Here is a 25,843-nt window from a genome sequence, read left to right on the forward strand (position 1 = left end):
ATGGGGAGGAACAAGTCCTGCTCCTGGAGTGATTTCATTCAGGGCTGTTTGATGTAGAACGTGTACATCGAAGTGAGAAGATTTGTGGGTGGTGTATGACAGTGTGTGGTGGAGGCGGTCTCAACGGGCATGTTGAGAGGACTGCAGGGACTGCAATCCTCTGCCTGGATTTGGGAGCCTGATCCAGTCTAGGCAGGAGCAAGCAGCAGGGATATGTGGCCAGGACATGCACAGGAACAGAACTGCAGGTTCTGGGGTGATGACTGCAGCCCAACAGAGAGGTGCCAAGTCAATGTAGTTGCCTCAAGTGTTAGGCAGTTGCTGAACAAATACCTTTCTAAATCTAAATGTTGATGGTGTAAGTCTGCTTACACACCTTCTAGGGCACCTACATCTTTTTTCAGATCCAGCCTTGATTGACTTTGATTAAGTCACTGTCCTGATTTCAGCTAGGGCAGAGTTAATTCCTTCTCAGTAGCTGTTGCAGTGCTGTGTTTTTGATTTGGAATGAGTATGGTGTCAATAACACACTGATGTTTTGGATTTTTGCTAAGTTGTGTTTATCCGAAGTCAAGGACTTTTTTTTTTCTTGTCTCATGCTCTGCCAGTGAGGAGGTACACAAAAGAAACTGTGAGGGAGCATACCTCGGACAGGTGACCTGAACTGACCAAAGGGATATTCCACACAATAGAATGTCATGCCCAGTATATAAACTGGGGGAAATTACCTGCAATGGTGGCCAATCTAGACTTGGGAAGTGGGTGGTGAGCAATTGCACTGTGCATCACTTGGGTTTTTTTCCCTGTTTATTATCATTATTTACCATTATTATTTCATTTTACTTTATAATAAATTACTAAACTGCTCTTATCTCAACATACAAGTTTTACTTCGATTCTCCTCCCCATTCCACTGGGGAGGGGCGGGGGGAGAGAGGGAGGATTGAGTGAGCAGCTGTGTGGTGCTTCATCTTCAGCTTGACGTAAAAGCATTACAGTCCACATTAAGGGCTGTGTAAAAAGTACAAGCAATATTTCCAAACCAAAATCTTTCCTGTTTGTGAACCCAAGGATCTTGCTATTCCTTTTGTCACAGACTTATGTGCTACATGTCACTCGCTAATCCCTACTGTTTGCTCCAGGACTTTTCAGTGTTACCTGTCTTCATCATAGTCACTGATGCTCCAAGTCTGACCTGCATGGTGTTACTCCCTGCAGTCAGGATGATTGTGATTTGCAACACATGAGAAGTTAGTCCAGAAATGCTTGCCAGCTTTTCAACATGTACACACATATGACATGCAGGTGGCAGGTGCCTTGCAGCGAATTAGTGGGACTGTGAGTAGACTAAGGATTTTTTGAAAAGATGTTGCATGGTCCTTCAGGTACTGAGAGATGAAAAACATCATCCTGAGGTCTTTTGTTCTGAGATGGACAGTGGATGTAAATTACAATTTACTCAGTGCTAGGCAGTTGTTCTTAATCTATCCATCCAACCACTGTTCCAACCTTTGTGTCAGCTGCAAACTTCATCACTCAGGATTATATCTGGGCCATGGTTTAAAACAAAACAACACATTAAACAGTGTAAGACAACACGCAGTCCCTCTTAGGAAAAGAATTGCTTAAAGATGGTTCCTTTTTCAGTTATTTTAAGACTAGTGTGCCTGGTTTACACTAATGTGAACCAAATCGAGTTTATATTCTTCTACTTTTTAAATCAAAGTCATTTTCTAGCCAGCTGGTTGCTTACAGAAGCAACAAAATACTTTTATTTTAGTAGTTACACTTGCCATCTTGTTTTAGAAATATGTTTGACACAATTACTTTCCTTAATCCCATGTTGATTTGCAGTAATAACAATAACAACAACAACTACAATTATTATTATTATTACTACTACTACTAAACTTCTTTAATATTTTATTAATCAAACCCCTCTGTCTACTCTGTTCTCGTTTCTCCTGGGAGCAAAGCCAAGCTGATAATCTATCACCATCAGGTTATCTGATATACCTGCTTTTAATATTGGCAGAGAATTGATTTTGTACCCACCTATCTTCATACTTCAGCTATTCCAAAACTTAATAAAATTATAATTATTTTTCTTGTCATTCTCTCTTAAAAGTATCAGATACAGAAGAGCCATACCTACCAATTTTAAAATCTGTCAAGTTAAGAGATTCTGTTTACCACCCTCTCTGTTATTTTTGGAATGTAAAGTATGTCATCAGCGCTCTGAGAAAGGCATACTTAATCCTACTCTTTACCCACTATGTAACTGGATTATTTACTGAACATTTCAATCTTTTCTGCATTTTTTTTGAAAATTCTGCTATTTTACACTGATGAATAATCATCAGAGGATCAGAAATGGATTCTAAAGGGTTATGAAATATCAGTATAATGAGTTAACCAGCAAAATATAATGAAAATTATTTAAAAGTCTTGAATTTAAAAACCAGAATAGCTTCAATGCTTCCTTTTTACTTCTAGCTTTATGAATCTTAGATCTTGTTCCTATGCTTTTCTCCACCAGCTGAGAGCTAGAAGTATAATTTTATTAATAAAAAGGTGGTGTTTTTATTTTAGTCATCTGACTTCAGAAGTTAGAGTTTTAAGAAAAGAGATCAACCACCAGGAAACTCATGATGACACATGAGAGCTGGCAAATTTTCTACAGCATCACCAATGCTGTAAGATTAGTGACATTGAAAGGAGTAGTTAGTGACAATCAGTATCACTGGCAATGGTTAAAAATGGGAAAAACTGTTTTTTCTTTTAAAGTGCATCTGCAGCCTTTAGAAAGCTGAAGGCCCTGGCATTCAGTCTGGTTGCCAAACTGGAAGCCTCCCACCTCCAGCCCCTCCTTTGACTGGTTGTTACAGGTTGTTCTGTGAGAAGTATTTGGACAAGGCTCTCAGGCACATGGTGTGATTCTTGGGGTGTCCTGTGCGGGGCCAGGAGTGGAACTTCAATGATCCTTATGGGTTGCTGGCAATTCAGGATATTCCATGATTCTATGTTTCTATTATTTGCTGCCACTGTCTGTACTAGCTATTTACCCATACATTTATATATATATACAGATTTAGAAGGGAAAATTTCTATTTAGTCTGCTGCCCAGAAAGGCTTCCTATTCTCATCATTCATCTTAAAGATTTTACTTCTTTTGGGCAGGGAGCATCCTGAAAATCTCCTGCATCGGTTAACCGCATCCCTGCTGACCAAGCCCCAGCAGTCATGGGAGCAGGCCCCAAAAGCTCGCTTTGAGCTCCCTCTGCTGCCGACCATCCTGCAGAAGGCCTCTCCAGCGCAGCCCTGGCCTCAGTAGCAGGAGCAGCACTTGTTGTACCGTGGGATGATCATGGACTGCTTGTCACTTGGCTGTTGGAAGCGATGAGGTAGGCGTGAAGCCTCTGCAGAACACAGGGTAACACGCTGCATTCTGGAGGCTCTGATTCTGCAAAAACGTAAGTGCTCGATGCTGTGTGAAAACCCCAAGTGCTCAGTGTGATGCATCTGCACTGGATGGGAACAAGTGGTGCCACAGGCTGTGGGGGCCTGGCTGGCCCACAGCCCCTGCCAGACCTCAGCCAGCCCTATGCTGAGCGCAGCCCCACAAAGCTGCCGTGACGCAGGAAAGGCATTAAGAGGCATCAAACCACAGCAGCAAAGTTTACAAAACCCAAGTGGCCAGGGCTCAGAAGATGGAGGATGGCTCTGCTGGAGCGGGCTGGATGGAGTTTGGTGGGCCAGGGCAGCATGGCCCCACACAGAATCATACAGAATCAATTAGGTGGGAAAAGACCTCTGAGACCATCGAGTTCAACTTATGACCTAACACCACCATGTCAACTATACCATGGCACTAAGTGCCACGATCAGTCTTTCCTTAAACACCTCCAGGGATGGTGACTCTACCACCTCCCTGGGCAGCCCATTCCACTCTTTAATCACACTTTCTCTGAAGATATTCCTCCTAATGTCCAACCTGAACCTCCCCTCATATAGCTTAAGGCTATGTCTTCTAGTCCTGTCACTAGTTACCTGGGAGAAGAGCCCCCTCCGGCTACAACCTCCTTTCAGGTAGTTGTAGAGAGCAATAAGGTCCCCTCTCAACCTTCTTTTCTCCTGGCTAAACACCCCAGCTCCCTCAGCCGCTCCTCACAGTACTTGCACTCCAGACCCTTCACCAGCCTTGTTGCCCTTCTCTGGACATGCTCCAGCACCTCAATGTCCTTCCTGAATTGAGGGTCCCAGAACTGCACACAGTACTCCAGGTGTGACCTCACCAGTGCAGGGTACAGTGTGACAATCACAATCCTGCTGGCCACACTATTGCTGATACAGGCCAGGATGCCACTAGTCTCCTTGGCCACCTGGGCACACTGCTGGCTCATGTTCAGCCGCCGTCGACTAGCACCCACAGGTCCTTTTCTGCTGGGCTGCTTTCCAGCCACACTTCCCCAACCTCTAGCGTTCCTGTTGAACCTCATACAACTGGCCTCGGCCCATCGACCCGGTCTGTCCAGATCCCTCTGCAGAGCCTTCGTGCCTCCCACCAGACCAACGCTCCCACCCAAGTTGGTGTCGCCCGCGAACGCCCCCCCGGCGGGCGCTGCGCGGGCGGCGCGGGGGCGGTGGTGGCGGGGCCGTTGCCATGGCAGCAGGTGGGCCCGCCCGGCCCGGCCCAGGTGCAGCCGAGCGGCGCCGCCGGGACATTTACCCGCGGCCCGGGGAGCCCGGGGCGTGCTCCTGCTCCGCGGCTCGGCCTCGGCTCGGTGGGTGAGCGGGGTGGCGGCCCGGCCGGGAGGCGGGAGGGCCGGGGTACAGCCCTCAGGAAGCTTAACGCAACTTTCCGCTGAGTCCGCGGGGCGCCGGGGGCGGGTGTCCGGGCTCGACTTTGAGCCCGGCGGCCGCGCTGAGGTGAAGTGGGGGCGGTAGGGGGACAGAGCTCCGGAGGGGTCTGTGTGAGCAGGGAGGGAGCTCCTGGACCCGCTCCTCGGGTTCAGCCTGCGCTTGCTGGAGCAGCCTGGGCCTGCAGCCATCCCAGAGGTGCTAGCTGGGGCTCAGAGCTTGAAGCTGGGGGAAATGTTTAGTCTGAGGTAAAGATGCTGTTATCATTGTGGTGTATTTCGTATGGTCAGAAAACCTTCACCACAGTGCTGAGTGCACTGACTCTATTCTTGTAGTTAAAGGTTGAGCTTTGTCAACTGTAGGGAGGAAATAATTGAAAATTAGACTGAAGCCTCACTGCTAGTTACGCAAGTGTGAGGCTCCTATAGGATGCTGATGTTCACTGTTTCTTGTACTTGTCTCTCTAACTAGGTGTTCTTCTTTTAAGACCAGTGGGGCAACAACAGGCAAAATGACAGCTGTGAGGTATGAACAAGGGGCAGAGCCGACAGAAGCATCCGGGTGAGTGAAATGAACTGTGCTAGCATGGGGGTTTGGGATTGAATATGCCAATATTCAATGTGTGGTCCCCTGTCTCTAGTTTCTTAGTGCTTCAAATATAACAAAAGGAATAATGATGCAGTGTTTGAAATTCATATAGCCTTTTTATCTCCCCCCCCCCATTGCCAATGCTGTTGTCTGAGAGGAAGGATATCTTTGAGAAAAATATGCTGCTGTGATTGACTTCTTGTAAGTAGTTAATAAGTGGCTAATGAATATCCCCCCTTGGTATAATAAGCTCATGGCAGTAAAGTCTGCTCTTTTTTAGCATCCAGTGTGTCAAGAGACTTACCAGAGATTCTCAAGGTTTCTTGTAGAGCAAGATGCTCTTGCTCTGCTATCTTTAAAAGCCTCAAGTCTGAAGTTGCCTTTACCTGTGAGCAGTCAGAAAAGCTTATGCTCTATAGAGAGAGTATGTGTGTGAAGAAAATAATTTCTACTATGTCCTCCTTTTCTTCTCTCCTGCCCCAGTAGTCAAGGGCTAACTGTAGTAGCTTGTGGCAGACAGCTTGTTCTGGCTTGGAGAAGTAGATGTAGAATGATCAGCAAAACAAACTCCCTCTGAGGAAAGCATTATCTAGAACTGAATTCTTGTGTGAGAGCACAATGGAAACACTGTACTTGGACTTGGCTTTTATTTTGTTGTTGTGGGAAAGAATGTCTTCCTAACTCAAAACACTTCTGTTTCACATTCTTATTGTGGCTTATTTTATTCACAGTAGAGGATAAGAAGGTGGCATTTAGTGCATTTCATGTGTCCACAAGTATAAGCAAGTGACCTGCAGCAAAATTGCTGTAGCAACAGCAGTAACGTGCTTTAATAAGTGAAGCATTTCTGCTGTTCAATAAGTGTAAATGCCCAAGTGGATATTCCATAAGAATAGCTGGGAAGCAAACCTGAACAGCTACACATCACTAGAGCTTTACTTCAGCTCTAGGAGCAAAATGAGGACACTGGTGTCTGGAGATACTGGAGCTAAAAAATAAGGCATAAATACTGAAATTGTTGTGGTAGAATCATTCCTCTATTGAGGGTTATACTGAGTGCAGGTGGCAAAACACTAGTGCTGGCTGCTGAAACTGTAGGAAAAGCATCATTAAACTTCCTGCTTGAAAGGTGGTTAGCCCAGACTGCAGAGGCAGTGGAGGATGAAGAATACTTGAATCCACACTAATGCTTCAGATATGCTAGGCTGCCTCAGAACAGTGTGGAAATATCAGTATTGAATATGTGTGTGTAGCTGTTCCTGCCCAAGAAGCAATGATACCAGAGGCAGAGCCTCAGCAAACACTGTGTCTGTCCTATTATGCACCACAGTATTTCTGTGGAAAAGGCTGAAATACAAACTTCTGGATTTGGATGTTACGCTTTTTCTCTGAAGTTGTCATGTGGCCTTCAAAAAACAAAACCTTGATCTAAAGAGACCCTTTTAAGGAAGTTATGGCAAGCAGCCACTACCCTGAAAATATGCTGTTCTAGCACTAGCTCAGCTGCTACTCTCGTCTTCCAGTTTCCGGTTTGGTATCCTGCTCTGTACAAAAAAATCTTTGTGCTATGGCTTTTCCTGGTGAAAACATTCATTCTCTGAACAAGAAGTTTACTGTAGTAGCATTAGTGTCACTTGGACTCTCTGAAGCCATTTTTCATATGTACATTTCCGGCACTTCTAGAGCCTGGACTGTTAAGTCCTTAGTGGGCTCTTGAATGCCCTGCTTTAAAGCCCTTTATCCTACTGCTGAACACATCTGTCTCTTCTGGGGGGGAAAAAGGGAAAACTTTTGAGAGATGGATTGCTAATGGGAAATAGGTCACTACAAGCCAAAGGATTCTGCTGTGTCAATATGGAGAAAGTCTTTCTTCCCCTGGTCCTAGGCCTATACTCTGACTCAGGCTGTTGCTCACTGCCCAGGTGACAGTTAATTCTTTTTTCTGGAACAACAAATAGTAGCAATATATTGAGCTGATGTCTGTATCACTGTGTGACTTGTGTTATTCCTTTACCAGCTCTCCGACAGTAGAAGAGCCCACAGTAAAGATTGATGATGGTCGTGATGAGGATAACGAACCTGACAGCTGTTCCAAGTAAGCTAATGATATACTAAATTACTTGCTTACCTGCAAAAGTGGAATCTGCAGAGCCAAAATAAGAAGGCAGATGCCTTGCTGAAGTAAAAATAAGCCCAGTAAAATGCTTGATATTGATATTCGTTCTAGTACGTAGTTAAGACAAGTAAGTTGAGGAAGCTTCTTTATGACCGTGGAGATGAAAGCCCAACCCAAGAACCCAAGCTTGTCGTATTATGGAGAATGGGTAGTCCAAACTGCATTGATTAAATTTTTGCAAAGGAATGAATTTGTGGGAGCACAGAAGAATAAGTGCTGGTGAGAAAATGAGGTGAATGAGTATCTGGAATAAGCAATAAGCCTCATGGCCCTCATGAAGACTAAATTGTCTAAACTTTCTCGTAGTTAACTCTGTTCTTGAAGTAGTTATTTTCTAACAGTGTTTAGCTCATATCACCATGTTACTGACTCTTATAGCAAACTCTGTCAAGTCAGTTACAAGTCGATGGACTTGTTTCTCTGTTCCTGCAGCTCAAGAACAGCAAGGCTAAGCCTGTTATCTTACTTATTCTATGTGACATGTTTTTCTAGATTTCGGGAGTTGACATTTACTAATGTATTTCACAAAAGCTTTAAGGTAAATATGTAAGCAAATGTGCCATGTTTTCTTCAATGGGTTTAACATGTTGGCAGGCAATATTGGAGTTGTATGTATATATATTTCAGTCTGTAGTGTACCTAGTAGAGATACTTGTCCATAGACTGTGGAAGCTGGAGTCTTGTTGTACCTACTTCAGTTGCATTCTGAGTTGACTGGACAAAGACAGAGACCAACAAACAGTTAGTGTAATTATGGCAGTGTTTCCTTAGATATTTGACATTCATAAATGCAAGGAAAACCTTCTATATGCTAAGCTGCTTCTAGGACAAGACATATTATAACATCCTTGACTTCTTGTAAGAAAAGTGGCTACTACAAGTATTGCCTTCCTGCTTGAGGATGTAGATGTTTGCTGCTTAGATCTTGCACCTTAATTTAAAATAAGAACATAATAATGAAGAGTGTGGGTGAATTCAGTAACCCCAGCAAGATGCTGCCTCAGAACTTCAAAGCTGTGTCTTAAACTGAGTTATTGAGATGTACCGAGTGAAATGCAATGCTGAAGTTATTCTAGAGGAAACAAGTATCTTAGACAGGATCACTGGGGTGCAATGTGCATTATTGAGCAGACAAAACCTTCTTGTAAAAGTGCAAAAGACATCTACCAGTACTTTTCATCAGTATGCTAGTACTTATAGTAAGTCCTACTATTAATAATATGCTTGGAAAAGGTGTTTTCTTTTAAGTGTCTAAGACAAGACTTGGTGCTTACAGTAGTTAAGTAATCTTGGGATTACTTAGCAGACTGGCAATCTGTTTTTTGAACTCTCAGAACTGGGGTTGTCCAGGTTCTGCACCAAGAACTTCTACCTTAATTCTCAGTGTAACCTGAAGAGACTTCATGTCAATGAGAGAGTTACATAAAGGCCTGTCTCTAAACCAGAGGGCTTAAAACAAACCAAAGAAGCAACAAAATCTACTGTATCTGAAAATGGGAGCTGTGATTGAAGATAACTCTCACAACTGGAAGAATTTGACTTCAGAAACTTACTTAAAAGGCACTTGGGTTTTCAACCTGAAAGCCAAACTGATATTTCCTTTTAAAGGTAGAAGTGGGATTTGTATTCCTCTATTCCAAGAGCACAGGAGCTATTAACAAGTGCAGCTTTTTCCGGACCTAGGAAAAAAAATGATCTGATATAATGACCTAATGTATCAAAAAAGATCCCTTAAGAGATGTTTAGCCTCCAGTCTTCCTCTTGACCAATAGTTATTTTATAAACCCACTTCTTATAGCTTATTAAGCCAGAATTCTAGTGTCACTGGAATTGTGACACTGTATAATGTTACAGATAAGTGCATACTGCTGTGCTTCTAGGGTCTGTAAACTGATTAATACTCTTTTTAACAAGTGGTGAAAGCATTATTATCAAGTACTCTCTTAACCTATATGCTTCGTGATTGCAACTGAATAATCTCCTCTTAAAGAAACCACTACTGTACAGAATACTGAAACCAAAAGAATGTGAACAAAAGGGTATAACAGTGCTCTTGTGACTAATACCTGTAGCAAAATGTCACTTGTCTTGATGTCAGTTCTCTTGTCTTTCAGTGCAATTAGGAGAAGAATTTCCCCGTTTGTGATGTCATTTGGATTCAGGTAAAAGCTCATGCTTGTAATGATATATGGGCAAGGTAAAAATAGTCCTCATTTCTGGTGTAAGAACTTGGAGAGTTACAACAGTAACTCCAGCCTGCTTTTCTGAAAAGTACTGGCTGCCCTGTCACCCCAGAAAGGGTGACTTGAGACAAGTACTGAGTTTGAAAAATAAGTCTTAAGCAGATATGACTTAATTCTCCAAGGAGAGCTGAAAGTCAGAACTGTAAATGCCATTGACTGGGATAGAATGCCTGTAACAGCTTATTCTAGGCTGGCAGCCTTTGAGCAAACAGTTGGTCAGCTGTATACAGTCTGTGTGCTGGAACAAGGTAAGCTATTAAAGACAGTTATTTTTAAGGGACTGCATTAAGTCACAAGTGGGAAGGAAATTGAGTAAGATGAAAGCACTGACATTTGTGTGCCTTAAAGCATTCGGGTTTGTACTATTTCTAGGTAGCTGCAGAATTATAAGGTAATAAGTACAGCTGTGTCTGAGGTAAATGTAGAGTTCCACATGGATGATGCTTTCTGTGCAGGTCACTTAAAAATGCAATTGGAATCCTTCAGCTGCTAATTAAGCAGGCCTCAACCTATGTAAGAGGACAAACTCTTGCTGGAACAGCTTAAGAAAAAATCTGAGATTGTGCTATTCAGTTGATAAACGTCAGCAATTCATTCCTACCTCTCAAGTTGACTTGTATTTTTCTCTTTGCAGAGTATTTGGAGTAGCACTTATCATTGTGGACATTACAATCGTTATTGTGGATCTGGCTATCAGTGAGAAAAAGAAGGGTGTTAGAGAGATTCTTGAAGGTGTTTCCCTGGCAATAGCACTCTTCTTTCTCATCGATGTTCTTCTGAGGGTGTTTGTTGAAGGGTAAGACATGGGCAGAAATTAAGTCAGAATGGCAAATCCTCAGGCTAGGAAAGAAGCAAAAGTTCAGGCTAGAGCTATGAACATGGATGCCTTGTAGGCAAATTTTCTGGTCAAAGACAATAGTGAAATCTTTTCTTGGCTGTGTATATTGGCTGTTACCCTTCTATAGAATAATCTGTAAGTGCTTTTGGTATAAGTGAGTGATTGGAAACTACATCAGCTTTGCTGTATCTTACATATGTAAATCAGGTGTAAGATTACTTTTAGTGAAACTTCAGTGCTTAGTGCTAAGAACTAGTTTAGGAGAGCTTCTCTCTAGCAGTAGCTCTGTATAGATGATTCTCTTCCTGAAGATGTATTTCAGTCTTTGGACACCTGTCTAAACCTCTCCTTGGTTTCAGCTTCAGGAACTATTTCTTGTCCAAGCTGAATATTTTGGATGCATTCATAGTGGTGGGCACTCTGTTAATTAATATGATGTACTCCTTCTCAGACCTTGCTGCAGCAGATCAGATACCAAGGTAAGAATGGTATGGTAGCTGGTAAGTGTGAGCTCTTTTCTTGATAATCTTCTAATAATTTTCTTGGGCACCTCTAAGCTAGACATATGCATACTAGATCACCATTTCATGGTACTAATGAAGGATAGACACATGTAACTTTGGTCCACAGTTATATTGTCAGCTGTCTCTGTCTCATAGGCAGAGGTGATATGAACATATCAGGTGGGGTAACTAAAAGTGAGTAGTGAGGCCATAAAATGCTCTGACTCGAGTAATTTTTGGGGAAAGGTGTTCAGCAGCCCTGATAGAGAGGGTCTGAAGGCCAGAAAGAAAAGTTGGATTATAATAGGAAATGAAACAGACAACAACAGACAACAATCTCCATCTAATGGGTCTTGAAATAGAAAGAGTTGCCAAACTGTCTGGTTTCCTTCACTTTGCTTTCCGAAAATCCTTATGGTAACATATGTTGGATTTTTCAGCCATATCCTAGGGAGAGAAAACATGCTGTTTATGTGCATAAGCTAATTCAAGTCTTATTTCCTTCTGATTTCTGTAGCTTGAATCAGATAACCTGTGAGAGGAATCCATTCCTGATGGAGACAGAACTACAGCTTTAAGATTAGTTTATTTGCACAAAGTTTGATTTAGTGAAACTTACTTGCATCAGCCAGGGAAAGAAGTTGAGCTCTTTTTAAAAAAAAAAAAAAAAATCAAACACCCCCCATATTCAGCTGACTAATTGGCATAAGGGGGGAACATTATTCCAGAAGAAGCCAACTCAAAGTTTAGTTATTGAAGAATCCAGTGTTGGACAAACATCTGTAAGTACTAGTTGTCTCTTCAAATGCTGGCTAACCTCAGGTTTCAAAAGTAAAACTGTCAAAGAATAGCTTTTGCAGCCTCAGTCATAAAACCTTTTTCCTTCTAGGTTGTCTTAAACATTCATCTGAGTTTTTAATGATTAATTCCCATTTCTATGACCACATTTTTCTAAAGCAGCTTTCATCTTATGGCAGCATCCAGTTAGAGGTAGGAGAAAGAACACTGTGACAGGGTAATGTGCATTGCTATCTTTACTAGGCTGTGGTAGTAGTAGGCCTGATCCTGCACTGCCCCATCTGGTTATAAATTGGTGTGTGCAAGTTCCTTGTATTCTGGCTTGCTGCAGTTGATGGGAATTTAGAATAGGCTTTTGACTGCATAAAGAGGAGTTCACGCTCATGCTGTCAGAAGACACTCAGCTGAGGCCTGTCATCTCACCTGTTCAATTCTTAAGGCTCTCTGTAAGGCTTCTCTTATTAAAGATTCTTAAATCCTGTTCTGACCAAAATATTACTACCTGACACTAGATGATACCTCAAATTTGACCAAATCCCAAATTTGGAGATGAGGTGGTCTTCCCACTTAACACTCCAGTAGTGTCTATATAATCCAGCTAATTCCCAGTAGCCTAAGTGGGGTTTATAACTTTTCTTTCCTCATAGCCCTTCCTCAAGAAGCAAACAGCAGTCTTAAAGCATCTGATACATTTTAGAATAATTAGAATTTGAGCAGGTTTTATATGGGTGACAACTAATATGTGACAAGTGACACTTCAGTGACAGTCCATAGAGATAACATGCCCTGACAGAGAAGTATGGTTTCTATTTCTAATCTGGTCTAGCTGAGTGTGTGTTGGGATGAGTTAACTCTTTCCTTTAAGTATAACCTATAAAAGGACATTGAGGAATGAAAGCTGGGTATCAGTCTGGGATCTAATTGTTAACTGGCTGACTTCCTGAAGGGCAGAATGCAAACTGCTTTTGTCTTGAAGAGTTGCTTCTTAGAGTTGTGGTTCAGGCTGGGGAGAGGGACTGTGGAGTTTTCACCCCGGCGTTAGTTCATGTAATTTGCTGCTAGCTCCAAGGAAATTCTGTTTTCAACAGAGGAGGGTGATGCTGAGTTAGGAAGATGCTGAGGGGAAAACTGAAATTTTCCTTCAGGTGTCCAGGACAACCTGGTCTTGCTGACTTAAAGCTCCACATCAGTGTAGAGCAGACTGTGTCTTCAGCTCAAGGTTTGTCTCCCTTACTGTTGGTATTCACCAGGATTCTTACAAGTGTATCAAAACCTAAAATATGTGTGTGTGCTGCTTAAAGGTATTTGCTCACATACCTCCTTAAGGAATGAAATTAATGTTAGTTTGCCCTAGTCCCTAGGGGTGTGGGAAAGCAACTGCCCCTGTTCAGTTGTTTTGGTAGAACCACTCACCTAAGCGTCTTGCCTGCTTCAAAGTTCAACAGCAGTTCAAAGTTCCTCAGACCAAACCAAGTGTTTAAGTTGCTGAATGATTAAACACAGGATATATGATCTTTTCTCAGATTTCTTAATCAAGTCATGATGTACATAGACTGTCTAGCTACTCTTTTCAGTAATTTTTCAGGTGGCTACATACACTTAAATGTAGAATTGAGAATAAGCTTCGAGGAACAAAAATTTTGTTATGATAAGTGATGTTAATGGAATTAGTTGCTTGCTGGCCAGAGGTGCCTGTGGAAGTCTGTTTTAGCAAGTAGGGGATTTCCTAGTTCTGTTAGCTGTTCAGAAAATGTACTCCCCGAAGCCCTTAACAAAAGAACCATGGTATTCTTCAAGCATAGTACTTTCTCCAAAATCAGCCTGAGGAGTCCTAATTCAATATATGAAACACAGCTTTAAACTGTCTCTGAAACAGCTTTTAAATAGCTTTATCCTTTGCCTCTAAGTTTATTTCTCTTCATTTCCTTTCATGGTGAATCTGGCATCTAGAATGGTTACTTTCCTCCGAGTTCTGAGAATTGTCATCTTGATAAGAATATTTCGCCTGGCTTCACAAAAGAAGCAACTTGAAGTGGTGACCAGGAGAATGGTAAGTTTGCCTCTTAATATATCTAGGCTATCACTACTGTTTCCAACTCTAGCTCTTTCTCCAGGCACCCATCGATGGTAAATAGCAAGACTGGCCACAGCCTATTGCTCTGCTATTGATAATATTGCCCAAGCAGCACGTCTGTTCAGTTTCCCTGACAGGCTACTGGAGCTTTATCTCCGACTTCAGCAGAGCTAGTAATTCTTAACTTTGCTCAAGTAAGCAGAAAATTGACCTGGAAGGCTGGCATATCAAAGTGATTGCAACACCACCATGTGTCTCAACTGGCAATTTCTAGCTTGTGTGGTACGTAGACTGTTTCCCCTCTTGTGGGGGAAGGTAGGAGTTTGAATGCTTCTGATGCTTTATTTTGGGTGAAAACAAAACAACCTTACTGTTGAAGCCCTATCCACTGTAAATACCTCTTATTTTCATCAGGGACATTAAAGTGGTACTTTAAGCTTCAAGAATATCCTATTGCTCAGCAATAACCCATTTTAGTTATGCTGCCCTTACCTTTATTCTTTCTTCCTTCAGCCTCCAAACACTCAAATAACAATGATAGATGCATGCTGCAATCTGTGAAGAATTTGGAGTGTTCTTTTTAATAGAATAAGCTTTGATACTTCAGGGTAAAAATTCTGTCCAGAGCTTCTACCTAAAAGCTATGTTACTCTCAGCTGATGCTGCACACTTTGCTATAGCAAAATGAGGTTCTGCTGCTCAGGCTTAACTTCTGAGTCTAGTTGATGGCTGATTTTTCCTGGTAATATTCGGTGATCTTTGGCATTCCTGTGGCAGACTAAGTCTCTTTTTTTTTTTTTTTTGTCAGGTCTCTGAAAACAAAAGGCGTTATATGAAAGATGGCTTTGATCTGGATCTCACTTATATTACTGGTTTGTATAAGCAAATGTCACTTTGCAGCATGTTAATCCTGCTAAGCCTTGTTCTTCACTTAATAAGAGTTTGTGACATACAGCCAATGTTTTAGACTAAGGAAACTTATGTATGAAATCAAACCAGGCCTACTCCTTTTTTGTGGGATTTTGAAATACGGATTCATGACTCTGGCACTGTTCTCAAGACTTAGCCCTCTGGGAGAGAGTTGAACATGCTGTATGTAATGACAGAAAATCTCCTGAGGCCTAGGGAATCAGCGCTGAGAAACTACTGACTTAGAGTATTTTTGCTTCTGATTTTGTGCAGACTGACATTAATGGTGTCTGATGCTTTGGGAAGCACTATTTGTCTTGCTCTAGTTATGCTAAATGTAGAGGAAAGCCTCTCAGAAATTAGTAGGTTGCTCTTATAATTAGGGTAGGAATAAGACATTTTATAAGGATGTTGCTCAATCACGTAGTTCTTACGTGTAGGGGAGCTTTCTGCTGTTACTGCTGATTGCTGTCTTCTCCACAGATCGAATCATTGCGATGTCATTTCCATCTTCTGGGAAGCAGTCTTTCTACAGGAACCCCATAAAGGTAAAAATCTCATCTACCAAGTTCAGTCTTTCTGAAACTAGTTTCTTTTATAGGTTCCCTCTAATTTACATGTGGGCTAGATTGTGTCAGTCCTAGTTCTGCTGGTGTGGATGGTTGGAATGACTGACTGATGGTCTCCACTGTGCTGTTTGTGTTGTAGTGCCTCAGCTAAGCCTAGTGGGATGTATCTCAGTGTGGACACATTGGTATTCTGATGCTCCCATTCCTTGGGAATGCTTTGGAGAATTAAGGCAGTTCTGTCCCAGGCTAGTAATAGTGATAAGATCTATTCAGCTAAAAGTTGTTTAAAAGGTCTGCATAATGTCCTTTCCAGAGATGCTGCCTGATTTTGTAGAAACATATATAGGGTAAGGAAGATAGTTGCAGTAGTACTTTTGTTCCAGTCAAGAACCTGAGTTGCAAAGGCTTGCTTTGAACAGTCCAGGGGCTGTTCATGAATGCAGTTGCTGATCCCATGTGGGGGGTTGAGGTGGCAGTGGAAATAAGGAGTAGAGCACTAACTACTCTGAACTCTTATCTTGTTATTGCTTAGGAAGTTGCAAGATTCTTGGACACCAAACATCCAGACCACTATAAAGTCTACAATCTCTGCAGTAAGTATGTTTAGCTGCTGACTACATTGAAATATTGGTAAAGAGAAATGCATCTCTTCAAGGTATTCTGCTGCCAATAGCAGATCTCAAAAAATGTATATCCAATCAAAAAGTGCATGTCTGTCTCTGACTACATTTTGTCTTGAATGTGGCTATTGACTGTACCAGAGCTTGCAAAGCTAATCTAATATTGTACTGAAGCTTGCAAAGGAGATACTGGATGTCTTGCAGTTTTGACTTCCTTGTTCATGCTGAAAAATTGCTTCAGTGTTCCAAAGTTCTTATTAAGAATAAAAGTTGAAAACTAAACCTGGGCTAAAACTTGAGGTAATGTTGGAGAATCTTCTAATGTAGGCTTAGAAGAATGAAGTGGAGAATAGTTAAAAGCTATTCTGTTTAGAAGTGGCTAAAAAAATTCTTCATAAACAACTATTTTGAGGTTCCTGCTTCATAGCAGTGTGTCAGAGGTGGAAGCAAAGTATGTTCTAGAAGCAGTGATACTTGAAGTCATTAAAAAGTAAAACTGTCCTCTGGCCAGCAGAGGGATGGATAGGGGAGGTCAGATGGGGGATGCGGTGTTAGTGGCTTTTTACCACTTTGCCTGCAGGTTGTTGCTGTGGTTGACCCTGACACTACATCAGAACACTAACTTTCAGATCCCAAGTAATCTCTCTGGAAAGGAATGACCCTCTGCACCTGGAGATAAAATTAAAGTGAGAAGTGTTAAACTAGAAGCTAAACAATCATGGCTGTAGCCAAATTACCTCACAGGTTTTTTTCATTTTGATCTTTCTATTTACACAACTGTCCTTTAGAAATTAGTATATGCTCAAACCAGCGGTTGTGTGTCACAAGCCACTTTCTTTGTTGCAATCCTCTTCCCCTTCCTGGCATAACTTCAGTTCTTTTCTTGTAGGTGAGAAAGGCTATGACCCCAAGTACTTTCACTACAGGGTGGAAAGGATATTTATTGATGACCACAATGTCCCAGCACTACAGTGAGTCTTGCCAAGAACTACATTGCAATAGTTCTGTGTAGGTGTTTACGTTGATGCACTAATTTTCCTCTTGTTTAGGGACATGCTGAAATTCACTGGCAGTGTTCGTGAATGGATGAGTCAAGATGAAAAGAACATCATAGCAATTCATTGTAAAGGAGGCAAAGGTAGAATTTCTCATGTGTAGTCTGTGTGTGCTACAAATTGCACTTCATTGTTATTATAGCTTCTTTGACGTAAGTATGGCCCTAAACCATACTGTGAGATGGGGTTACAGTGTAACTTAATAAATTCTGCAGACACTGACTAGCAACGGTATAATACTGTGTTTAGTATTACAAAACCCATAGGATGCACTCAATCCCCTTTTCCAGATCATTGGTAAGATATTAAACAGAACTGGCCCCAGTACTGAGGCCTGCAGACACCAGTGGTGACCAGCCACCACTGGATGTAACTCCGTTCACCACCACTCCCTGGGCCTGATTATCCAGCCAGTTTTTCACCCACTGAAGAGTGCATTTGTCTGAGCTATGAGCAGCCAGTTTTTGCAGGAGAATGCAGTGGGAAATGGTGTCAAAGGCTTTACTAACATCCAAGTAGGTAACATCTACAGTCTTTCCTTCATCTATTAAGCAGGTCATCTTCTCATAGAAGGAGATCATATTGGTCAAGCAGGACCTGCCCTTCATAAACCCATGCTGGCTGGGCCTGATCCCCTGGTTGTCCTGTGTGTGTTATGTGATGGCACTCAAGATGATCTCCTCCATAACCTTACCCCCCTAGAATGTTCTGGGTGCTGCTGGATCTTAAGATGCACACTGTATTAGGCGATGAAGTCTTATGGAAAAAAGATAGTCAAAGCTACCTTATATGAGCTAACCTGCAGGTGCTATCTGCAACCAGTAGTAGTGTGGGAGCTGTTGAAATGCATAAATAACTGCAAGTAAGCCAAACTTCCCTGCAAACACATGCCAAGCACCTGCTATTACTATCTGTTAAGCAAATACTTGTTAAGGAACAGGTAGTTCCTTAACATTAAAAAAAGTTGCCCCAAGGTGAAGCTCTGTTTTAAAAGGTTTTGCAAAACTGAATGTTGAAGCTACAGCTTGAAGAACAAATGTAGGGAGGGTGACTTGACCTCTGAGATTTTAAATTAAAAACTGAAACTATACAGGATTTTCATGCTAGCAGACTTGATGGCTTCTTAGTATGGTTGTGGGAAAATAGTTGGGGCAGAGAAACAACTCTGGGACTTCTAGCATTGGGAAATGCTAGTTTATAGCCTTGTTTAGTAGAGTGCTATCCTCTATCCCCTGCTGAATGGAGAATGTAGATACTGACCAGTATCCTTAGTGTCTCTGGTAATATTACAAAGAAATGTGGGGACTGCTTTCAAGGAACAAGTGAACAAACTGTAGTATCTTGTCTTTAACTCATTATTCTCTGAAATACAGCTACTTGACTGTCACAACTCTTGAAATAGATGAGATCACAGGAGATGACTTCACCTTCACAAATCCCAAATGCTTTTGAACTGCTATAATTTAACTTGTCTCATACTTCTAATACAGGCAGGACTGGAACAATGGTCTGTACCTGGCTAATAGACAGTGACCAGTTTGAAAGTGCAAAGGTAAAAGCTGTTTATTTTTGTTTAGTATACAAAATGCTCCTTAGAATCTACTGAATTGGTGAAATGCAGTAATAGTCTGCAGAAAATTCTATACTAAAAAAAAGATTCAGTGAAAAATCTGTTTTAATAAAAGTTCTTGCAAATCTTGCTACTATGTAAATTCTGATGCAGTCTATTCTTGATCAGCAGGAACTGGGAAAGTAGCATTTAACAGGATACCAACTTGAAGCCCTCTTATTGGAGGCATAATAGACCTAGGGCCTTGAGTAACAATGTAAACTGTAAGTGACTTCTGAACAAACTCTACTAATGATAGTGTCACTGTTTTTAAGTGGTCTTAAACAATTTTTTTCCCAAGTCTCCCTCCAAGTAGTGTGAGGCATCAAGACTTAACTTGTCTTGACAGCCAGCAGAAAGCTCTTCTGGGGAAAGGCAGAAAGATCAGCAAACCGCAGCCAGGACAGGTGCTTATGCTGCTTTAGTATACCAGGTCTGGTATATCAGTCTGGAGACTTGGGATGCAGAAGGCCCAGGTCAATCAAGGTAGTCTGGGCAGACTCAATTCATTTAATCACTTGTTTTCCTCAGAGTCTGGTTTGTGAAGATCTGAACTAATGTTTGGCTTTGTCTGCCGCAGACCACTTGAGGGTTCTAAAGAAATTGCTTAGAAGTCATTGCTCTCCCTCACTCTTTCATGGGTTACAGATTTAATGTATCTGACTTCCGAATTAGTACTTTCTTATTCTAGTTAAAAGTCTCCTTTAGAGGGTACCAAAACAACTATTGCATATTTTCACTTGCATTCCCATATTGGACTTGAGTAGTGTAGTTCTAGTTTAAAATCCACTTTTCAGGAAGGGGAATAGTGGTGGGATGGATATCTTAACCCTTGAAATTTTTTTCTTGTGTAGGAAAGCTTGGACTACTTTGGGGAGAGAAGAACTGATAGAAGCACAAGTACTAAGTTTCAAGGAGTTGAAACTCCATCCCAGGTAAGCTTGAGCAGGTTCAGTAACAGTAGCCAAACCAATACTAACCTTGTGAGTGCTTGTGCTGCCCCACATCCACTGCCTTGTTTCAGAGTTGTAGGTTTCTACTACTTCCTTAACTTTCTGTACTCTTTCTTTATTCTTTCTATAAGAGTTGGAAGGCTAACAACTGATAGAGTTGCATTGCATCTTTCCCTCTCCCCTTATGCCTTTCTCTTCCTAATAACATCAAATCTGAAGTATAGTATCTAAGATAACAGAATTCTTGAGATTAGAAAAGCTTTCAGTCCAACCCCACTGTTCAAGCAGGGTGAGCTGGAAAAGGTTGCCTATGGATGTGTCTGGTCAGGTCTAGAATATCTGCACAGATGGAGACTCCACAACATGTCTGAGCACCCTCACAGGAGCATGACACTGTAAGACAATTGCGCAGAAGCCTGCAGCCTAGCCTGCGATGGGGCCATGGCACAGATGTGGCTGGGTGGAGGAATGCATTCTCTACAGACTGTATTCACTGGGAAATACCACACAGGTTTTTTATCTCAGACCATGGGGCTTTGCTCATATTAATTCACTGTACTGTGTGATGGAGGGGTGTGAAGTAAATCTGGTGACAGAGGTACTGTAGTTGATGGTATAAGATAGAAGTACAACTGTCCTTCAGAATGTACTTCAGTAAAATGGAAGTATCTTGTATGTTTAAACATTCAGCCTCTTAAAACTACAATAAAAAAGCTCCTCACTTCTTGCTGAACTAAAAAGTACAGAATTTCTCAAAATTTAAATGCTGATTAAAAATGTAGGTGTTAAATTTGTCTAGAGGATTGTTTGAACTGGGGAGGGGAAGGATAACAAATGGCTTTCTTATTTTTGGGCTTTGGAGAGCTAAAAACTTAGAGTGGAAGACATATTTAAATCCTACTTCTGCCTAGAATTAATCTGTGTTGGGTACAGGAACTGCATAATGTGTCTGGTTTTTTTGTGTTACAGAGTAGGTATGTTGGGTATTATGAGATCCTGAAAAACAAGTATAACTTGAAACTCCCACCAGAGAGACAACTCAAAATAAAAAACCTCAAAATCCACACTATACATGGTAAGAACTCTTGAACTTGGGCATTCCTCTATCTGATAATTATTTCCTATTACAGGGAGCTGATATCTACTGTCTCTCCTGCTAAGCCCATGATAGGAATGTAGATTTACTTGGATTTGAGAATTTAAATGACACAGAATACAGTGAAGAGTATTTTGGAGTCAGTTGCTCTGTGTTTTGCTTTCTGTGTGTCTGGTCAAATGATGGCTCACATACAACCTGCTCTGTTTTGGAAAGAGAATCACTTTTCAAGTTTGACTAACTCCACATGTGGAACTGGATCCACTAATGTTTCTCAGCTTTATATACATGCCTGTTTCTGTACATGTGTACAGGTAATCTTAATCAAAGGCTGGAAGTTTATCCCTCATTGTTTTAGAAGACTTCAAACTGCAGTTCTTGTTCAGTCTGTGAAACTAGACTCTACATTAGCCTGTTTCACTAGTGGGATTCACTGCTACTTCAGTATACAATTTTCAACCACAGAATCCTGATTTACCTTTAGCATTTGAGTTCTCTAAAGTCTTTCACAAGGCAGTCTGGAAAAAAGGCACTTTTGAATGGGATTGCACTTGGTTTTTGTGACCATTTTTATGTTTCCAGCTAATATGGGTGCTCTAGTATAATGCAATGCTTTCTTCCTAGGAGTTGGGAAGGGCAATGGAACTGATATGAAGGTGCAGATAATAACAAGGAAGCAGGTTGTACTAGAATGTGTATGTGCCAGTCAAAAAAACTGCAGGGTGAGTACTGTGAAATCTCGTCATTTGAGTCACAGAAGCTGGAAGCTGACTTACAGGTCAAAAGTGTCTTTGTACAGAAGTTGAATACTTGACATAAAACTATCTAACTAGATGGATGAGGTAAATTCTGAGAGGATGAAAAAGCTAAGCTTTGCTAAGTCCTAGGAAAAGTAGTGGTAAGATAGTGAAGATTTCCCTAGGAGTCACTTAAACACAAATAGCTCACTCTGTCCTGAGTAGCTTAAACTGTTGGCTGTTATTCTAGCACTGCTGTTGTGTTTGTATACCATGAATGAATAGCTAGGTATTGTCATGAATTGGTTCCTTGTCTCTCTGCAGTAACTTCTCATAAAAAAACTTTATTCTGTTACCTAGCTCTTCTTTGATTCTGAAAGTGACTCTGTAGTCATTGGCTTGGAAGACTGCCCTGTTTTAAGTGGTGATGTGAAAGTCAGATTTGAATCAGATTCTGTAAGTATAACAGTGTGAAGACCTTCACTTGGGTTTGGGGAGAGGCTGCAGTGCACACTGCAGCTGGGTCCTGGCTGGCTGGGTGGTGTGGGGCAGAACCTGTTTTTCCCCAGTGACTCCTGCTGTGTAGGGTGGTCTCACTGTGCACTGAGGGATGCAGCAAGTGGTGCTACTTCAGCCTAGGCAAGCAGGGGAGTCATCTGGCTGTTCATACAGCAGTGTGATCAAGACGTCTTAGTTGAGTACCTGCTTCTAACATGAGGCTCTTACCTCATTGTATTGAGTGACCTAGTACTGAAATAATTGCAGTGAAAATAGTGATCTGTGTGTGACATTGGAATCTTCAAGTGTACTGATTCTGGCACTTATTCCTTAACAAGTCCTTAATCCTTTGTGTTTAGGATCTCCCAAAAGGCTATGATGACTGCCCATTCTTCTTCTGGTTCAACACTTCCTTTATTGAAAATAACAGGTAAATGATCATTGTAACTGTCTCCAGATCTTAACTTCTGGTGTCTGAACTGAGCTGAAAGTTCATAAACATAGTAAAGCTGAGATAGGCTTGATGAGCCAGCTGTCTTAACTTCCAAGTTGGTACTGGTCTTTGACCCTCAGCTGTAACTTATGAGCAGGCAGCTTCTCGCACTGTGCTAAGTATTTTAAACATATGTGAGGTTTTTATCTTAAGCCACTGGACTATTTCCTCAGTGCTCTAAGCATTGTTAATGAATTTGAAGTCAAAAATCTAATGGTAACTATTCAAATCTACCATCCTCTATCGTACGGCTGCCTAAAAGGCTGGAACTCACTCAGTAGCTTAGCAGGCAAACATTAAGACCACACTTGGAAGTACTGATGCTTGGCATCCAAAGAAAGGCTCTCTTATGGCTTCTCATGTTTTTGATAAAGTTAGAAATTACTGTGGTTTTGCTTGCTGAGACTAGAACTCCTGGGAAAGCTCCAGCCAGTGAAAGTTGGACTTGTCTGTCTTGCTTGGGGAGTGATGTAGAAATGCGAGACAGGAGATCCTTATCTTCTGTCTAACCTGCTTTGACAGATTTAGGCAGAGGAACAGTGAACTTGACATAGGAAATAAAATTACTGTGTTCTCCATGACTGGAATAGAAAGGAAACAATTTTTACTGAACTGATCCTGTCAGAGTATGAGGAGAGGTAGCCTCTGGTCTGTTTGTAACTGTAAACTTAATATGCTGAACCAGCAATGCACCTTGCTATCTAGGTGCAGACACTCATTAGACCAAGCCAGTGCCAGGAGAAATGTATGCCTACTGTCTGACAGCCCTGAAACATTGCCATTTTGAGAGTTTTGCTGAAGTGCTTTGTTTACTCCAGAACTAGGGAGGATGCCCCACCAGGCCTTCATTTCTCCCTTCCTGCCCAGAGAATTCTGGTAGACCTGAAGTGAACTAGGTCTGATCAGAAGTGAAACAGCTCTTAAGGCAGTACTTCTATTTCTATATCTCTAATTCAGCTGTAGCTGATGTGCAAGTGCTTTTAAATGATAACTAGACGTGAATTTAGTAAACATTAAAATTGGAGAATGTACCCGATGAAGTTGAGCACTGAATTGAATCCTTAGCTTTAGGAAGATCAATTACTAAATTAGTGACACTCGCAACCTATCGGGAGACCTTGAGCTGAATGCAACATTAATTTTACTCTAACAGTCTTGCATTGTGGGGCTCTGGGAGGGGTGGACGTGGAACCAACCCAAAAACCCATCAGGTTGACTTTGTTTCTCAGACTATTTCAGATGCAAATTGTTGTGCAGGCATGGCTGATGTGTGTTTCAATTCAAGATCTGGGGCTATATTTCATATTCCAGGGCTGAGCTTGAAACTTCTGCGGATGGCTGAATGGAAAAGCATGTCTTAGGTTGTTAAGATATATTACTGAATTTTGTCTTTCAGACTTTACCTTCCTAGGAATGAGCTGGATAACCCTCACAAGTCTAAAACTTGGAAAGTCTATAGCGAGACATTTGCTGTGGAGGTGAACTTTATTGATTCATAAGGGAAATCTGAAAGAAGGGAAACATGTAAAACTCTTTCCTGGAGAATGTCTTGCTGTTTCAGTATAAAGTGATGCAGTCTAATTTTCATGTACTTAATGTATATCTGTGTAGATACAACTTCTCAAATAAAGTTACATGAAGTTCTGTTGTGCAGGAAAATAATACTCTGAAGAGTTATTTAGTATCAGCTAAATGTTGTCACATCATCCTTAGGAGTTTAGGTATCTCTGCATACAGGTAATTCCTGTTTTAGTAATCTAAGCGAATTGCTGGTCTTTAAGCAATATCATTAACCCAAGGGTGGGTGAAGACCAGCAATCTGCCATGAGACTGAAAAAATCTGACACATCTCCCTCAGCACCAGGGTTTTCCACAGATCAGTAGAATATGGGAATTTTGAGGGAGAAATATTAGTCTTCCTATGTCAGATTACTGCTGCTTCAGTAGAAGCCTTGGTATTAAACTGCTCTTCATCAGGAGTCATTGGTGTAGGAGTTTGAGCAACATGTGTCCTGGGAGCTGCCTGTGGGGGTTGGAGACTGCACAGCTGCTTTTCTACTGCTGTACCTCCCCACAAAGGGCTGCGATGGCCACATGCCCTAAGACTTAAGTTTGTGTCTCATCAGCTCAGGAGCATGACAGCTGCCTGGGATCACTTAGTGAGGCTTGCCTTAATATCTGCATGTGGTGGGTTTGATCTGTGCACCTGCCCATTTGAGCTAATAGTGCAAATGCTCACTGACCCCTCTTGAGCTGTACTAAGACCTGTAATTCACAACTTCCAGGAGACTTTTATTCTGCTTCCAAATGTTCTCAGCAGTGCAGCTCTTCTATGGAGACTATATCTTCCTCAATGTGAAATATGTTCAGGTGTTAGCTTCTTGATTCTGTTGCTTCCTTAGTCTTTAAATTGTTAGGAACCAAGAGTAGAAGGGAAGTGATGTAGCTTTACAGTTAATGGGGTAAGCAGAGGTCACATACCTTCCATGTGCTCACTTGGGGATAGTGGTATGAAGTACTCATGTGGACTGAACTTTTGCTATTGTGTAATTATCTAGGACTTAGGAGCCAGGCTCTTGGAAGCTGCTTCTATCAGCACTGTACTTCAAGTGTGGAGGCTAAAGCCTGTCTTGAATGGCCAACAGAGTCCTATCACTTGTTTGCAGGCCTAGGTGCAGGATAGAGTGAGCCCGGGTCACTTAAGTACATGTAGTCCAAGCTCCTGTGTAAAACAGGCCCAGATAGAGCTAGATCACCCAATCTAGTTTAGTTCTATGTATCTCCACAGATAGCATTTTTCACACAGTACTTAATCTTGTAACTACTGTTCCTTCCTGGTTGGAATTTCCCTGATTCTAAGTTGTACCTGTTGCATCTTGTCCTGCCCTGTAAGCCTCTGCAAAGAGCCTGGCTCTGTCCCTGCCCATGAATGAGGTAACTGTAGACTCTTCAGCCTTTTATTATGGGTGAACAAACTCTGTTTTCTCCACCATCTGTTCTCACTGCCCTCTGCTTAACTTGCTGTAGTCTGTCACAGCCTTTCTTGTACTGGAGAACAAGAAATTGGATGTGGCATTCTCTGTCTGCTCTGACTGATGTGAGAGCTATGAGCAGATTGTCATAACTGCCTTACCTGCTGGCTCCAGAGCCAGCTCTAGCAGCCTAGTCTTTGCTGCAAGGGTGTGCTGGCTCATGTTCAACTTCTGCAATGCTGTTCCCCAATC

At 41.7% G+C, this 25,843-nt stretch overlaps 1 protein-coding gene across 4 annotated transcripts; it reads left to right on the top strand.

The window, feature by feature from the left end:
• The first annotated feature begins 4,648 nt into the window (after window positions 1-4,648).
• LOC135409785 (phosphatidylinositol 3,4,5-trisphosphate 3-phosphatase TPTE2-like) lies at window positions 4,649-24,281 on the top strand. 4 transcript variants are annotated; one of them, XM_064645758.1, is made up of 19 exons: window positions 4,649-4,788; window positions 5,332-5,421; window positions 7,466-7,543; window positions 9,739-9,786; window positions 10,502-10,663; window positions 11,065-11,184; window positions 13,957-14,056; window positions 14,889-14,952; window positions 15,473-15,537; window positions 16,091-16,151; window positions 17,068-17,149; window positions 17,228-17,316; window positions 18,724-18,785; window positions 19,697-19,777; window positions 20,765-20,870; window positions 21,516-21,613; window positions 21,989-22,084; window positions 22,486-22,556; window positions 24,016-24,281. In XM_064645758.1, the coding sequence occupies exons 1-19, from the start codon at window positions 4,664-4,666 to the stop codon at window positions 24,116-24,118; spliced, it is 1,701 nt and encodes a 566-aa protein (XP_064501828.1). In that variant the 5' UTR covers window positions 4,649-4,663; the 3' UTR covers window positions 24,119-24,281. The 4 variants fall into 4 exon arrangements, with proteins under 4 accessions (XP_064501828.1, XP_064501829.1, XP_064501832.1 ...); XM_064645759.1 differs by having other exon boundaries at window positions 4,674-4,784; XM_064645762.1 differs by having other exon boundaries at window positions 4,701-4,784; window positions 5,348-5,421.
• The last annotated feature ends 1,562 nt before the right edge of the window (window positions 24,282-25,843 follow it).

The sequence above is a fragment of the Pseudopipra pipra genome, chromosome 2 (genome assembly GCF_036250125.1).
Source record: "Pseudopipra pipra isolate bDixPip1 chromosome 2, bDixPip1.hap1, whole genome shotgun sequence".
NCBI classification, from domain to species: domain Eukaryota; kingdom Metazoa; phylum Chordata; class Aves; order Passeriformes; family Pipridae; genus Pseudopipra; species Pseudopipra pipra.

What these genes read in the sequence shown, in the direction of transcription:
- LOC135409785 (XM_064645758.1), top strand. Translation starts at nt 4,664, where the DNA reads ATGGCAGCAGGTGGGCCCGCCCGGCCCGGCCCAGGTGCAGCCGAGCGG. An exon ending in ACCAGTTTGAAAGTGCAAAG is followed by an intron (nt 18,786 to 19,696) that starts GTAAAAGCTGTT and finishes TTTCTTGTGTAG; the next exon opens with GAAAGCTTGGACTACTTTGG. An exon ending in GAGTTGAAACTCCATCCCAG is followed by an intron (nt 19,778 to 20,764) that starts GTAAGCTTGAGC and finishes TTTGTGTTACAG; the next exon opens with AGTAGGTATGTTGGGTATTA.